General features: G+C 42.5%; 1 protein-coding gene across 5 annotated transcripts in view; it reads right to left on the minus strand.

Moving 5' to 3' along the window:
- Positions 1-6,184: 6,184 nt before the first annotated feature.
- RAI14 (retinoic acid induced 14) overlaps positions 6,185-17,113 on the minus strand; it is a 143,455-nt gene continuing 132,526 nt past the window's right edge. For all 5 annotated transcript variants that reach the window (XM_058564264.1, XM_058564267.1, XM_058564266.1 and 2 more), the window contains 5 exons: positions 14,796-14,914; positions 12,639-14,168; positions 11,300-11,449; positions 8,250-8,315; positions 6,185-7,664 (listed from right to left, as the gene is read on the minus strand). In XM_058564264.1, coding sequence (XP_058420247.1) covers positions 7,587-7,664; positions 8,250-8,315; positions 11,300-11,449; positions 12,639-14,168; positions 14,796-14,914 — 1,943 coding nt within the window. In that variant the 3' untranslated portion in view covers positions 6,185-7,586. The remainder of the gene's footprint in view (positions 7,665-8,249; positions 8,316-11,299; positions 11,450-12,638; positions 14,169-14,795; positions 14,915-17,113) is intronic.

Below are 17,113 nucleotides of genomic sequence, written 5' to 3' on the forward strand. Positions count from 1 at the left end.
GGAAGGCGGAGTACAGGAAGGGAGTAGCTTAAGAAATGGACCACTAGTTCTGCTAGTTGTTAGCAGTTCAGAGAATATTTTCGAGGGTGGTGGGCACATTTGGCAAACACCACATACCTAAGTTACGCAGCCGTGTATTCTTATATTACCCCTCTTCAGTGGCCCAAAGTACATACAGTGGTGACGGTAACTCAGATCTGACAGGGGCAGGGACAGTTGTGGCCAATACCCTAAAGAACAGCGCTGGCTCCGGCAGCCTCGCGTTTAAGGGTGTTGTCATGAGCCCTGCAATGAACTGAGGACCTATGAATGGACAAGTCAAGTTGGAGTTGGTTATGTCCCTCTCGTTTTCACAGAAGAGCAGGCTCGGACGAGACAGGAGGAAAATATTTACTAAGAACTTGAAAGGTCGTGTTTACATTTGGTGTTCTTTTCAGTTCTAAGGTTGAAGTTTAATTACTCTTGATCCAAGACTGCCAAGATAGCCTTTCTGGAGTTAGGTTGGAGGAGCGATTTAAATAAGTTGGCTTAAAAATCTCTTGAGTAAAACCTGGTGGGCCTGTTGGCAGAAGGTTTAAATCTCCTCAAGCTCCTGGGCCAAAAGTTTAGAAAGATCCCACTCCTTTTATTCTGTTTCCTAAGGAAACTGTCAGCATGGAACCATCATGAGAGCAATGAACTTGGTTTCAAGATGTCAAGGTTCTGGTTTTGACTTGATGTGGCCTGGGGCAAGTCACAGCCTAGGGGACCCAATTTTCTTGCCTATACAGTGACGGTATTTGTACCCCTTGCTTTCTAAAACCCCTTTCAGTTTCAGGATTCTGTGAGGGTAAACTGCAGATTTTTGTGACTCTATCAACAATATTTAACATGTGTGGTGATAAAAAGGAAGAACCAGTTTCCTGTTCTCTAATTCTTATTTCGCTTACCCTTGTTAAGTTGCTCTTTATCAAACTGAAAACTTGAAGTGTTCTGTCCTTCTAGGAGATGGCTATGAGGTGGTTTCTAAGCGTGTTAAACGTGGCGTCTCTTTCCTCAACACTCGCTTTTGCCGATCATTGTAAAGGGACGTGCGGGACCAGAACAGGTGCTGAATTCCCGTTCCTAAAGCTGACACACCGTCTCCTCCAGAATTTAATTAGCTCTGGCCAGAAGCACGTTGCTCTGATCTGTAAAGAGTAGAAATCAAATTAAAGGGGCCGGCCCTGTGGCTTAGCGGTTAAGTGCACACGCTCCGCTGCTGGCAGCCCGGGTTCCGAACCCCCGGTGCGCACGGACGCACCGCTTCTCCGGCCATGCTGAGACCGCGTCCCACATACAGCAACTAGAAGGATGTGCAGCTATGACATACAACTATCTCCTGGGGCTTTGGGGGGAAAAAAAATAAATAAGTAAAATCTTAAAAAAAAAAATCAAATTAAAGGAACTGTAAAGACTCTTAGCGTTGCAAACCCCTGTGATATTTTTTCCTTCTCTTGCCCTCTGAACCCTGGCGGCAAATGGAAGCTTAGTTAGAGCAGGTGTGCTTGAGCTTTGTTCACTGACGCTGGGATGTGGTGCGTGTAATCTAGGTGGATGGTGTTGTCACGATGTATTCACTCACATTCCCTCCCTTGATCCTGAGGTCAAAGAAGCAAGCATTGCTATTGCAGAAATCACACAAAGGAAGCCTGTGGAGAGGGTACTTCTAGACTCTTCCAACCCAGATCAAGTGTGATGATCTCCAAATTATTCCAACTCGAGGAAGTGTGAAACTTAAGAAGAAGGAAATGCGCATAACCTGTCTCTTGGACTGTGTAATTTCTTGAAACAGATTTTCTGGCCTCTCAAGACAGGGTTAGATGCCTTACTTCTGAGCTCCCACAGTATCCTGTCCACAGTTGCATCATGACACTCACCACACTATATTGGCCCTCTCTGTTTACTTGCAAGTTTCTCACGCCATGCATCTGTCCATCCACCCAGACAGAAATACCTATTGAATACTTACTACGTGCCTGATACTGTTGTAAGCATTAGGGAAGCAATATGGACAAATAGACAAAGATTTTGCTCTCCTGGAGCTTCTGCTCTACTGGGTGAAGAAAAACACAGGGCTGCTGGTAAACAATATGACGTCTGTGCAAGTTAGAAAAAGGTGCATGGCTTGGCTTAGGGAATAGGCAGCCACTTCGTGTTTATTAGGAAAAAGCCTCTTCCTTTAGTTAGACTCAGGCCCCTGCTAAGGGAGAAAACCTTGGGAACAGAGGGTGGGCTGGATTTCAGGACTCACTCACTCCCTCCCTCAGCTAGCTGAACCACCTTACATGGAAGTGATAAATGATATGGAGAAAGATAAAGCCAAGTAATGGGTCTAGGAGGTGATGTGAGCCTGTGGGGAGGGTGTGCTAGCTTATATAGTGTAGTTAATGAGGGCCTCTGACAAGGTGCAGAGACCTCAAGGAAATAAGGGAGCAAGTCATGTGAATGTCCAGAAGAGCAGCGGAAGATGTTAACAGCAAGTGCAAAGGCCCTAAGGCAGGAGCAAGTTTAATGGGTTCAAGGAAGCACAAAAGAGCAATTAAGAATGAGAAGGTGAAACAGAATTGGTCAGCGGAAGAGCAGGACATCAGGTCATGCAGGGCCTTATAGGCAATCTATGCATATAAATATCCATCCACCCCCCCCAACCCCCCAGTGAATACTGAATACCTACTAGATGGCAGGCCCTGTTTGATGAGCTATGAGCGCCTTGTGAGCAGGAGCTGTTGTATTCACCATGGAGCCCTTAGTATTCAGCACAGTGCCTGGCATATTATCAATGTTCAATAACATTTAATAGTCATCTTCAGGAATTCTCCATTAGTAGAGATTCTGGCCTCTCAATGAGTCTATCAGTTTCCTACTGCTGCTATAACAAGTCACCACAAACTTAGTGGCTTAAAATGACACAAATTTATCTCATAGTTCTGGAGGTCAGAAGTCTGTAATGGGTGTCACTGGGCCACAGACAAGGGACCAGCAAGGCTGGTCCTATCTAGGGCCCCTCCAGGAGGATTTTGTTTTCTTGCCTTTTCCAGTTTCTAGAGAGCACCTGCATTCCTTGGTTTGTGGCTTCTTCCTTCTTCAGAGCCAGCAGTGTAGCATCTTTAAAGCTCTGACTCTGACTCCTGCTTCCACATTCAAAGACCCTTTGGATTATATTGGGCCCACCCAGACAACCCAGGATAATCTCCTTATTTTAAGGTCAGCTGATTGCAACCTTAATTCTATCTGCAAACTTAATTCCCCTTTGCCATATAACAAAATGTTCACAGATCCTGGGGATTAGGACATGGACCTCTTGGTGGTGGTGGCGGCGGGGGGTGGGGGGGGGCATTATTCTGCCTACCAGAGTGTTTAACCTGACTTAAATGCATAGGTTTAAAAACATCAGGAGGTGACACATAGGGAACCCTTACCACCTATCTCTCCTCCTGTTAAAAGCTTATATTATTTGGCTGTGTGCTGCTCCTTTCTCTCCCTACACATCCTCCATTTATAATCTGGTACATCCAGTCACAGTTCTTGAATATACTGTTTCTTCCCATTTTAGAGCCTGGTTTATAATGAATGTACAGGAATGTCTCTTTTCTTCTCTTCCATTCACCCCCGTCTCTTGAGGATTTTCCTTAGGGGAGCCATTCCATCTGCTGGAACCCACATTTACTGCTCCCTCAACCAGCTCCTACGGCCCACTTGCGGTGACCATCATAGGTGAGCTCTTGCCCTTTGCTTGTTTCACTAATATGCCACACACCCCCATAATGCTCAACAGTGCTCTGCCCTGAGCTGGTGGGCAGAAATTGCTCCTCTGTGAATGCCTTGGTCTGTTGCTTTTTCCAGCTCACCCTTTGCCTTGCAGTCTGCTTTTTAACTTTGCTCAAAAGCGTCACCCCCGTCTCTCTGGATAGTGTTTCTGCTGCTGTCAGCACTCAGCATCCCACAGTTATGCCACATTGCAAAAGGCTGTGCTTCAACACGTCCTGGGAGCATTTTCCCCACACAGCAAATCATCTGTTTATCTTAAGATGGGTGGGTTTAATTATTAAAGGCTTTGGAGTCTGTCTGAAAGTTTACGTAAGGAAAACGAAATGATGACTCAAGGCCATTCTTGCTCACTCACGGATGATGCATACACTAGTCCACTCTTTTTCTCTGCATTCCTGTATGAAACGATGGAAGCTAGTGTGAAAATGGGCAATTTGAAAATTATTCAGACAATTCTCACACATATGCATAGACATTTATAGATAGGATAGCCATTGCATCATTTTTAGGGCTGTAAAATACTGGAAGCAGATTAAATGCCCATCAATGAGGAATGAGTTAAATAAAATATAGCACAATCATACTACAAAATATTATGCAGCAGTTAAAAAGAATGAGATGTGTGTGCTGACAGACAACAATCTCTATATTTTAAGTGGAAAAAGTATGGTCCAGAAGAGTGTGTAAAGCATGCCTCTGTATTTAAAGGGGAAAGTAAAATACAGGCTTACCTGTACCTACAGACATAGAATGTCTCAAAGCACCCAAGAAACTTAGCTGTTGCCTCTGGGGAGTTGAACTAAGGATTGGGAGTAAGAGATTTATTTTCAGATTATTTCCTTTGTCCTACAGTTATAACCCAATATCTAATCATTGAAGTATGAGTTTCTTTTCATACCTAGACTTTGGCATATGAGGCCTTTCTTTCCATCCAAGATGGCTGGTTTGGGTTTATTTGTTTCACGTCCAGCTGTGAGTCCCCACAAAATCATCTTCTGAGTTGTATGGTTGGCCTCTGTTGACATTCTTCTCTCACAACGCATGCACTTGATAATTTAAAATGGTAATGACCTCATACACCATTTGCATTATTTTCATTGATTTCTTTTGTCCTTTTTTGGAAGGGATGACATTAAGAAGTTGTCATAAGTATGTGTGGTATGTCAACGAGAGCTGAAGTTGAGGCAGCGGAACCATGTTTGAGTGAAGGGAGGTGGCCTTGTGATGTTGCATCGTGGTCAATAACGTTAGCTACTTCAATGATTGCACCCATTTGGTTGTCATCTGGTTTTTTTTTTTTTTTTTTTTGTGAGGAGATCAGCCCTGAGCTAACATCCGCCAATCCTCCTTTTTGCTGAGGAAGACGGCCCTGGGCTGACATCCGTGCCCATCTTCCTCCACTTTATATGGGACGCCGCCACAGCATGGCTTACCAAGCAGTGCGTCGGTGTGCGCCCGGGATCCAAACCAGCGAACCCCGGGCCGCCGCAGCGGAGCGCGCGCACTTAACCGCTTGCGCCACCGGGCCGGCCCCGTCATCTGGTGTTTTAATTATTATTTCAACCTGCGAGAATTCACCCTACAGTTTTCTCAGGAATGAAGTATCCTTGTAATGTGATAAGTGAATGTATTTGATTTCTTTTTTAACCATGTGTATGTATTACTTTTTCAAAAAAGAAAAGGAAAAAAAAATCTAATGGAGGCTTTTAAATAGTTAGACTACAGATCAACTGAGAGGCATTTTGAATGAAAGAACTGCGATGCAACTGCCCCCAAAGTCGCGGATCCTTGAGGCAGTGTTCAAGATGAACCCAGGAGCTAGGAGACGGAAATGGGGTGACACGTGTGAGAGATGCAGACAACTGCTGCCCACTGAGCATAATGCAGGGTATAAAACCATCACGCCAAAATGCTATTGACCTGATCTTCGGAAGCCATACAGATATGCTTATGAATGCACCAAAAATCAACAACAGAGATGCAAAATGAAACAAAACTTTATTTTCTGCAATACCTTCCGTAAACTACAAAGGCAAAATGCTAAACTACCGCATATGACTTTTCAATATTTAACCAGAGTACTTGTAATAAATATGCATCCTGAAACAAGATAAAAGGCTACACTTTGTCAGGCATCCTACAAAATGTCTCAAGTTTTATACTCGGCAGCATTTCTGTGTGGGGCTGGGAGGGGGGTTGTTTTATGTTTTCTTAAGTGCTATGACAAAAAGTCCTTTCACATTTCTTTGGAGCATTTTCAAAATTGCCTAACTATAAACAACTTAAGAAAAGTAACACCAAGCTTGAAGGCCATTTTTGCTTTGCTGTCGTTGGTCCTCATCCAATACAGATGAACACATCATCCAATACAGCCCAGTGCCCTCTGAGTCCAGGCAGCCCTGCAGCCCTGCCCTGTCAGAGCAGGCCGTCACTTTTAGTAATACACTTTGGAGATTTCTGCATTCAGTTTATGTCCCTCAATAAGACTGATGCTGCAAGGGAAGCTGCAAGCAAGTAAGCAACATTTTTAACCTGAAAGTAAAATGAATAGAGATATTTTCCCCGAAGACCTTTGCTATGCCCCATAATGTTTACCATATCAGGAATTTTAGTTTCAAAGCTGAAAAACCAATTGGTACTAACAGTCCTTCCAGAGATAATTTACAGGCACTGGTAGAGCTGGGACATTCAAAATATTCAATGGGTAAAAAAAGTATTTACGATGCTGAGAAACGTGCTACGGTTCTGAGGACACAACGGCACAAAGTCTAGGGGTATTGGTGGCAGCTCATATTGGGTTTGGAATACATAACTACCCTTTGCTATAGCTGAAAACTTTGAGGAAAAAGTTATGTTTTCAAAAAGTCTTAAGCGTGGCTACCTAAAAAATATTTGTTAATATAGTCTAATGTAAATTTCACTTATTTAGGGGTTTAGATTATGAAAACATCTTTAACAGCCAATAAAAATATTGTAGAGAAAAAAATACTTTTAAAAAATTGAGGTTAAGATCTATGAGGCATTTCTTTTGGCTGTAAACACGCAGTTTACTGTCCCTTGTTGAAACACAAATGTTTGGAATTCCTGAGCTTCATGGATAACAGCGGGAGGCAAGTTTGCATAGAAAATTTGCAATGTGTCAATGATTTAAATAAAAGAACTTTTAAGGACAATTTGCTTTTGTTTTTAAACTTCATATGTTAGTTAATAGCATTCATCAGATTGTGAGATTGACAAGCAGGATGATGAGATATATAAGGCAGGTGGAGAAAAAAGATGGAATTAGTTTTTAAATCCACAGGATATCATGATAAAGGGTCTTAAGCATGCACCACATAGCTAGTGTCATACTAATTTGGTCAGAAATTAAATCATGTTTTGGGATTGGAAACCAAAGGCAAAAAGAGCCCTCCTGTGCTGAATGGCACAGCCCGAGTGCAGGAACTGAGGTGTCAACATATCACTCAGTGATGACGAAGCCACTCAGCTGGTCAGGTACTGAGGAGGGTGCCCACCCGCCAGCATCAGGACCAGACTCCTGGGCATGGCTGATCCCAGCTCTGGAATCCGAAAGGATGACAGGGCCTTTCAGCTCTGCTGCTTCAAAGTCTCTAAGCAGTTCTGAGGACAGTCTTCTCCTGGGACCAGTCCTCAGAAAGAAGCCTTTGGAAAGGGAAGAAGCTATGCTAGGTCATGGTGCATACCATGAATGAGAACAATGGCAGTGGCTGCCAACATCTCTGGATCTAACACAAAGATGGACAGCAAGGGGGCAGTGTCCTGCCAAGGAATCCACTTTACTTCTTCTGGGACTGGTTTTTACACATGGTAAGGATTTGCTTCAGTACTTTCTGGACGTCTTCATCCATCTGACCCTAGGAAATTCAAACAAAAGACACTCATTAGAACCATGTCTCCCCTAGGAAATGAGATGGCTGGCTGGGATGAAGCCCTTGGCTCCCCCCCACCCCCCCGATCTTCCAAAGGAATGTTAGCCCTATCAATTCCCACTTTTCTATGAGGAACTGAGTCAAAGAGAGGGCCCTGCTCTTTTCCTCTGGAGGATGATGAGGTTGGGTCTACCAAAGCCCCCAGCAAAGGGTTTCTGGGGTCTCAGTGGCAAATGCGAGCGCAGCTAGCCAAACTACCAGTAGTCACAGGGGTTTGTCTGATGGCTCTGAGAATATCAGCATGCCTGGAAAATACAGCCCAGGCTCCTCCTGATACGGGGCAACAGCCACATCCTTCATTTCTCAACAAATGACGAGGCTGCTCGCTGTAAACAGGGCACGGGACTCCTGACAAAATCCAAAGCAAAGCAAAAGGCATTTTAAAGCTTTCCAATGTAAAGGATTCTCCTCGAATTCTCATTTGTTCTCCTAGTTTATGATGGGAGTTTGGGCAACATCTGCGGTGGTATTTCTTTAGGATACCCAGTACTTTGCGGGGTGTTACCATACCTGCACAGCATACAGAAGATGCATTCTGTAAACTGATATGACCTCCTGGTGTTGTTTTTTGCATTCCTAGGAAGAGACAATTTGACATTGTTAAAGAGCTTGGGAGACCTTTAAAACACAAAATCAAATACTATGAGAAAGATGTGGTCAAATGCTACCCAAGTGATTCCCTCCACCAAATGCTAGCATATGAGGCTTTTAATATTGTGAGCTCACTGGGCTGTGTATTTCTGAATACCTGTCAGTATTCTTAGGGGAAAAAACCTGCCTATTTCCTATCTCGATATGTCAAATCTAGAAGAAAATTCATGTAAAAAGTAGTTATTATAATCCCTAATTTGTTGCAAAAATATATATGTAGACATTCTTATGCAAATACACCGATACATTCACACAAAGTAAATAGTGCAGGAAATATATCAAATACAAAAAGTGATTGTCTCTGAGTAGTTGAATTATGGGCAATTTTTATTTACAGGAACTTTTTCAGAGTTTTCTGTATTTTCCAACTTTTTTACAACGACCAAATATTTATTAATTTAATTAAAAATCTATTCTTTTAAAGGGAGTTATTGACTACCCACTGTATAGCCAGTGTCGTATAATCCCCGGGGAGTTCAATTATTCAGCTGTCAGTGTACCAAGCAACAAACGGGGGTGGCACCAATTTCAAATGGTTCCTCAGTAGAGCTGTTGATGCTTCTATTTCTCCTTGTTGAACTATTATTCCAGTTCTTCTTGGTGACCATTTCAAGGATCTTAACTCTGCTCTGAACTCTTCTAAGAGGAGGCCTTTCCTCCTACTTCATCATGAAAATTGAGACTATCATATATGGATCACTTCAAAAGTCTACAAAAACCCATCAATACCCATTCCCACCTCCTTCCTATCAGTGTCACAATATGAGGTGTCCTTCCTATTCAAGGACAACCTTTGAAACCTCAGTCCTTTGAAGTTCACACCATTAGGAGATGTGCTTGGTACCACTCTCTGTGTTGTTTCCTCCCACCTTTTGATTACTTCCACTCAATCATGTATAACTTTATCTTCTGATTACTGTCTTCCTTTCCATCCCTGCTTCTGTCATCATTTGGTTGACTTCAGTATCCATGTGGATGAGCCACCTGACACCGTGGCCATTCAGCTCCTCACCCTCAGCTTCCAGGACTTGCTCCTCCTCCTTGTAGCCACTCACCCTCATGGTCATAGCCCTGCCTCTGTCATTACCTCTGACATCTCAACTGAAAGCATCCCACCCTCTGACCACTATCTCCTTTCTTTCCAGGAAACCTACTTTAGGCTTCCCCTGCCTCAGCTGTGATTCTTCAGCCCCATCAGATACCGAGCTACTTATTCATTTCTCTAGCAGTCAGCCTACGGCAGTCCAGGTTCTACCCTGCCACTCCACTGGGACTGTTCTCACCAAGGCTACTAAGGGCCATCTAAATGCCACATCTCAGTCTGTGTTGCTTCCTACTCATCCCTTCGAGACTGAGCACAAGCATCACCTCCTGCAGGAAGCCTTTTGAGAGTCACCCAGATTGGGTAAGCACATTTCCTCTGTACGCCCACAGCACGTTGGGCATCTATCAATGGACGGTTACTACATGGAGTATCTGGAAAGCCATTATATTGAGCATAAAATCCATGAGGGCAGGGACTGTGTCTTATTCATCTTCTTTTTTTGTGTGTGTCTTATTCATCTTTATACCATCAACACCTTGTATAGTACTGATACATAAGAGCTTATTAAATGCATGTTGAATAATTGTCAGAATGACTGTATATAAACCATTGGCATTTTATTTCTAAATCTGTAATAACCATTTTTTCAGGAAAACGATCTGCAGAATACAGTAAGTAGCATCTTCTCCTCTTGATTATTCCATCCCTGCTGGAGCTGGTAACACAGAGGAGCTGGTATTGTATTTTGTGGCCAACCAGGGTAAGAACTGCAGAAACCTGAATTCGCCAGTATCAAGTCCCGTACTGATGAAATCATAAAATCCAGGTCCTGTTTGTAAATGGAAGCTAGAGACAGTCCAGGACAGGCTAACCCTTGACTTCACGTGGAAAATGTAACATACCCTTGTCAACTAAAACCTTAACAGATATTGTGGTAGGCTACACAATGGCCCTCCAAAGATGTCCACATCCTATCCCCAGAACCTGTGAATATTACTTATATGGCAACAGGGACTTTGCAGATGTGATTAAATTAAGGATTTTGAGATGGAGAGAAGGATTATCGTGATTATCTGGGTGGGCCTTAAATGCAATCACAGGGGTCCTCATAAGAGGGAGGCAAGAAGGTCATAGGTGGGAGGAGAAGAAAGAAGCACAGAACCAGAGGTTGGAGTGATGTGCATTGAAGATGGAGGTAGGGACCAGGTGCCAAGGAATTCAGGTGGCCTCTAAAAGCTAGCAAAGGCAAGGGAATGGATTCTCCCCTAGTGCCTCGATAAGGAACTAGTCCTGCTGACACCTTGACTTTAGTCTACTGAAACTGATTTTAGACTTATGATCTCCAGAACTGTGGATAATAAATTTGTGTTGTTTTAAACCAAGTTTGTGTTGATCTGTTACAGTAGCCATAGGAAACTAATACAGATATGAAAGGACTTTTCTGGGTCAAATAAGGAGAAGGCAGCTTCAGATATATAGATTCACAACTACCCGAGCTCTTGGCCCCTAATAAGGAAAAGCTCTCGCCACTGCCAGAGATAGTAATGACCACTGGAAAAAAATTGAGAAGGGGTGTAAAGTCAGTGGATGAGTGAAGAAGAAGCCTACTCCCCTGTCCTGCCAATTCCTCCTTTCTCAGAGAGACATCTGACCAACCTCATTGCAGATAATGACCAGAAATTCCACCAGTTCCTTCTTTTGCTCTCACCAAAGAAGTATTTAGTCAATCGCTCACTGAAGTACAACACTCCTTTTGGCTGGGAATCTTTTTGTTCGCTACAACCGGCCTAACAGCTGAGTTGGTATGTGATCTGCCTCCCCCTCCACCCCAAACCAGGCCATGGAAATAAACAAGCCCACTCACGGCCAGCTGGTTCTGGAGCTGTTTGACCTGCTGCTGCAGAGCTTCCAGCTGCTGACTCTGCCTCTTGGATGAGCTCGCTGAGTAGGAGAGCTGCGAGAGGCTGTTCAGGGCCTCCTTCAACTTGACGACTTCCTTCGACATCTCATTTATCTAATGAGAAAGGAAAACTGTATCAATAGGCAAAAATATGCCTGTAGAAGCAAAATTTCAGATATTTCTAAGCCTTGAACACAGCTTCTATTAGCCTCTGGGCTTGAGACTTTGGAATGATTCCTTTTTTACTTTTTAACGAAAATCCATAAAATGAAACAGATAAAATCAGGCAAATCAACAAAGCCCTCTAAGGCCACTACATTCAAATAAGGGCCCTAGATTAAAATATTATGTTTTCATGCATGAAGGTAACAGAAGATATGACTTTGATTTCTGTCTTTCACCTTTAAGAGGGATACTGTTGAAAGAATAAATCAGAAACAGGATTTCAGACATCTTTATTTGGAGACAGCTATGTCTTGTTCAACTTCACAAACATGGGCAATCAGGAATAAGTTCTAGAAACCCTGGTATCTCTGGACATCTTGCTTTAAAGTGAACATAACCCCCGCTCCACCTCCCAACTCCCTGCCCCCATGGCTTTGGAAGCTCTTTCTGAAATTCCCATTACAACAGAATAAAAGAGAAATAATGTTCTAATGAATGCCATTCAGAACCTCTGTCCCAGGGGACTAGGGGTGCAGAGCAGATTCAGGCATGGAACCATCCTCCACTTCTCCCTCTGCTTTTCTCCTTCCTCTAAACCAATCCCAGCACCATCTCTAATTGCCTGCTCCCCACATTCCTCCCTTCCTCTCCTATACCCCTTTGAAAATGAGGGCCAGGGAGGGCAGTTTTTATACTGACTCCAGGGAAAGTTCATGGAGCTTAGGGAAGCAGGATCCAGTCTGGGACTGTTTGGGTTTCCGTCTGATGCTGGAATCTGTCTGGATTCCAAAAGAGTTGAAGTTCAAGATGGGTCACAAATGCTTTTCAGTTTGTGGGTTCACTTCTGATCCCTGACACTTGGCAGAGCTTCTGTAAAATAATTTTTAAAGGGAAAATATGCACCACATATGTGAAAATGCTTTAGTATGAGGCAAGTGGTAGAAGATCAGTATTTTTAAAAAATAAATGTCCAACCTACTATTCTTAATGTGGCTTTGGGGACAGAGTCATGTGCGGAGCCTCTGAGCATTCACAACAGGTTAGTGCTGACAAATGCTAAAAATGTGAACTATAGTAAAAGGCTGACGGTTCTAGGGCTTACTAGCAACAAACCCAACAGCAACAGAATTTCACCAACCTTCTTATCTTTATCCTCCTCCAGTTTTGAAGAGCTCTCAGAATATCTCTTCATTTCTGCAAGCTCTTCCTGCGCATGCTGGAATTTTTGGAGAAGTTCATTCACCTCTTGCTCTTTGGATTTCAAGAGAGTCTGAATATTTTCCTTCTCCCTTTTCATTTGTGAGACCTCACTTCTAACCTGGGTAACCTCTGAATGGGCCTTCTCTCTCTCCTTTACTGAATCCTTTAATTTGGATGCCAACACACTCACTTCACTTTCTAAAGATGACTGGAGTTTTTCGTAGGCAGATCTGGGCACCATGGCATCCGTCATCGCAGCCTTCTCTTCTAGGAGTTGTTTCTCCAGTTTTGCCACCTCCATTTCCTTGCTGGCAAGGTGCTCTTTAAGACTGCTTATTTTTTCCTCCATCTCTTTTGCAGAAGTCCGCAGCGCAGTTATCACTTGCAAATGTTCTGTGATGGAGACCGAGTTCTCTTTCTGCACATCGACCAGTTGTTTGAGCTGGGTCAACTCATTTAACACTTTTGAATACTGAGACTTCATCTCAGACAGTGCCTCTTCTGCCTTAGCCCTGGATACATTCGTTGCTTGCATCAGTTTCTCATGCTCTGCTCTATGGATATATTCAGAGGTCACGTCTTCTAGAGATTTCCTCTTCCTGTAATCCTCCAGCTCAGCCTGGGCTTCTTTGTACAGCTGGGACAGCTCACTCACCTGTTTGTTGAGTTCATCTATCATCCTGTTCATGGCCTCCTTCATGTCCTCAGCTTCGTCACTGGTTTCCTGTGTCATCTGACTTTTTAGGGTGTCTTTTAATTTCATGATTTCTTCTTGGGCCTCTTGGTATTTCTCAAACAAGAATGCTTTCTCCTTATTCATATTCTCAATAACAGAGCAATATGAATTTTTCATTTCCTCAAACTCTTCCACAGGCGGCTTAATCACCATACCTTTCTCCCTCTCTACAAGTTTTTCCTCTAACTCTCTCACTTTCTCTTTATTTCTTTCACTTTCTTCTAATGCGTTCTGGAGATCCTGCTTTAGCACATCTATTTCCTCCTCGGTGATCCTGAGCTCCCGGAGATGTGAATAACTATCCTCACTCTCGGGTGAGACGAGCCCCAGTTTCATCTGCTTCTGCACACTAAGGACTTCTTTCATAGCCTCCTCGTACTTGCTCTGAGTTTCTTTAAGTTTCTGGCTGAGGTCGGAGCCATTCTCTGAAATCTCTGCATTATTTAAGCACATCAGTTCTGTCCTGGACTGGAGCTGGGCCTGTAGCTGTTTCCTCTCCACTTCAGAGCTCTCCAATCTCTTCTGCAAGTCTTGCAAAATCTCTTGTAGTTGCTGAATTCTGACATCACTGTCAACAGTGGATTTACTCGAGGAATGTAAGACAGATGGAGATGATTTGGAGTCTGGGGGACAGGTTTCACTAGCTTTGCCCAGCACTGGGGCCAAGTCAGTTTGAGTGGAATGGTATGAGTCAAAGCTGAGGTCTGCTTCCGCCTCCTTGGGAGTCTTGGCCTGGGAAAAAGGCAAGCGTGAAATGGCAACAAAGGTGTGGTTAGGTGAGCAAGAATGAGAGAACAAATCCAGAACTTACACATGGGAGAGCAGCATGATCATTCTGCACGTGTACTCCCGACCCACGAAAAAATACGGTCTGGGACATGAGAGTCGGATTAACGACACTAAACTTATTCTGTGCTCTGTTAGGACAGATTATTGGTGCCACTTTAAAAACACTAGAATTATTTTGGTTGTAAAGACTCTGACAAATTTTTCCTCTGTTTCTCGTATTATTCTAGTTGCCAAGAGGGGTAATGGGCTTGGTACAGCTATTTCTTATCAAGTTCTTAAATCTGCTAAATGATCAACTTGACTAAATGAATGACTAATCATATACATGTCATATTATATATAATCATACCTTGTATATAATTATATATAATTTACAGAAATAGAGTTAATGAGTAACTCTCTCAAGAAGCAAATAACTTAAAATTATGAGATGAGTAAGGCTAATACTGCTATTAAACAAGAAGAAGAAATTAATGTAGATGTTTAAAACAAAATATCATCTGACTAACCCTGAAAAACCCAATAGGTTGACCATACAGAATAGTCTGTGGTAGCAATCTATTTACCTACCTGTAATTTATCTTGTAATTCCTTATTGTGTAAGGTAAGAGAGGCAACTTTTGCTTGCAATAGGACAAGAAGATCTTGTTGGTCAGCTTCAGAACTTATATCCAATAAGCTATCAGCACCTTGGAAAAGAGAAAAGCAATCTAAAATAATATTTAAAAAATTAAACTCTCATTTCTCTGACCTCGAACAGACTCACTTTCTACCCAATCTAGTCCTTCTTCTTCATCCTGTCTATGAACTTCCCGCTGCCCACCAGCTGGATGGATGAAATAGATGAACAGGAATTCTCAGGTACTGGGGTTTCCTTACTAGGGTATTCCTAGCATGATATTAGATAACTGGATGCATACATGCTGATCTGAAAACTGATGGATTTGGTCATACATTTTCCATTCGCTTAACTAAGTGTCATTACCTTGGTTGGTTTTTGTTCCTCCCATGCCTAATAAGTCCCATTTACGTGAATCCTTTTACAAATATCTCTGGAATCTGGTTCACTCCTTTCCCCACCACCATCACTCTGGTTCCAACTTTATCACCATACTTGGAAACTCTGTCAACAGCTCCCTAATAACTCTCTCTCTCCTCTCTCGAGTAAAAATGTAGCCTGCACAACACTATCAGACTAATCTTCCTAAAAGTTGCTGTGATAGGGTCATTTCTTTGGTTCAAGTGGTTTAATTGCTCTTCCTCCAAAAATAATCTCCAAATTCCTTTATCTGGATTAAGGCATCTGTGATTTGGCCCCAATCTACTTTTTCAGGTTTATGACTTATGATTTCTTTCTCTAGATTTCCATTTTCCTCAGATTCAAGGTTTCCATCATACCCTCAATATTCTCAACACAAGACTGATTCTTTAATTCTTATCTGTACGATTGCCCTTGCAGCATATCTCTGGCTAGATAACTCTTAGGCATCTTTCAAGACTCATGTCAAGATTTGCCTCCTCCTTAAAGCATTTGCCAACCACCCCAGCATGAAACGGGCTTCTCTTTTGTGAATCCCACAGTAAGCACTGTTGGTAAACCAACGCTTTTTGACATCCTACTGATTATCGTGCTGAAATAACACCTGAAGCAAGGCTACTCAAAGTGCTCACTGAGACAAGACAAGGAACTTGCTCCAGAATGTAATTCAATATACTCCTTCCTTCATCCAGAAAGTCTTCCTATGAAAAAAACAATGTCAGCTGGACAAAACAGCGTGCTTAGTGATCTAGCTGGATGACTTTCTGGTACAAATTCCTTATTTATTGTAGACTGGCAACAGTTTACGGACCATACTCTGAATAGCACAGATCTAAGTTTTTTACTGTTAGGTTTTTTATCTTCTCACAGTTGTTTAACGCAAAGATGAAAACTTTAATCTTAATTTGGAAGGATGCAAGATGATGTTTCTTCATAGAAACGCTTACTTCTGATGTCTGGTGCCTAAGCCACAGCTTTATGAGACACCTTGACACAAAGTCTGGTGAGTTTGGAATGAACCAGGGGTTGGGGAGCATGACTGTAATTCTAAGCCATAGAAATTCCTAAGATACAATGGATGGTTTTTAAAGTATCCAATGTAACAATCGTTCAGTTATGTTAACATTGATCTCTGCCAGGAATTAGAAAGTTTAATATTTCTAAACCCTGCAAGTTACAGGCTCCAAATGACCCTTTATGAAATGCATAATAGACTAAGAAACTGAATGCTGGGAGCAAAAGGGGGCCTTTGAAATAATCTAGTCTACATTTTAAATGGATTCTGAAGGTACTGTACTACATTCTTAGAGGATCAACCCACAGGATGATTCATAATCCAATGAACTAAACCCTGTCTGGGTGAAGACGATATGATGTGTATGATTTCATTAACACTCTATCTTTGCATGTGTGTATTTAGATTGTGGCAGCCCTGCAGGTGCTCATTTGACTCTCCTGTCAGGAAATACCCTGCTGCTCAGCTGCAAGGACGGCTGCTGGCTGACAGCCTGCAGCCTATGGACCTCCTCGAAATCATGTTTTAAAATGCATACAATAGAATACACAGGCTACAGTAATTTAAGAGCTCATTTTGTAATACACCAAACAAGATCAGACAGCAGGTCTAACAACTGCTATAATTTTTAGTAGAAATACTATAAATGATATTTCAAGATATCTACAATAACATTAATGTGATCTGATTTTATCTGTGAATTCTCTTGGTGTCAAAGTCACTGGTCTGCTAATACCACTGGGGGTTATTGCCTGTATTCACAACTGAAGGAGGTGCTCACATTTAGTTAGGGACAAACGAACACAGAGATATATTATTTCACATACAAGCTCA

Source organism: Diceros bicornis, chromosome 20 (genome assembly GCF_020826845.1).
Source record: "Diceros bicornis minor isolate mBicDic1 chromosome 20, mDicBic1.mat.cur, whole genome shotgun sequence".
Lineage (NCBI taxonomy): Eukaryota > Metazoa > Chordata > Mammalia > Perissodactyla > Rhinocerotidae > Diceros > Diceros bicornis.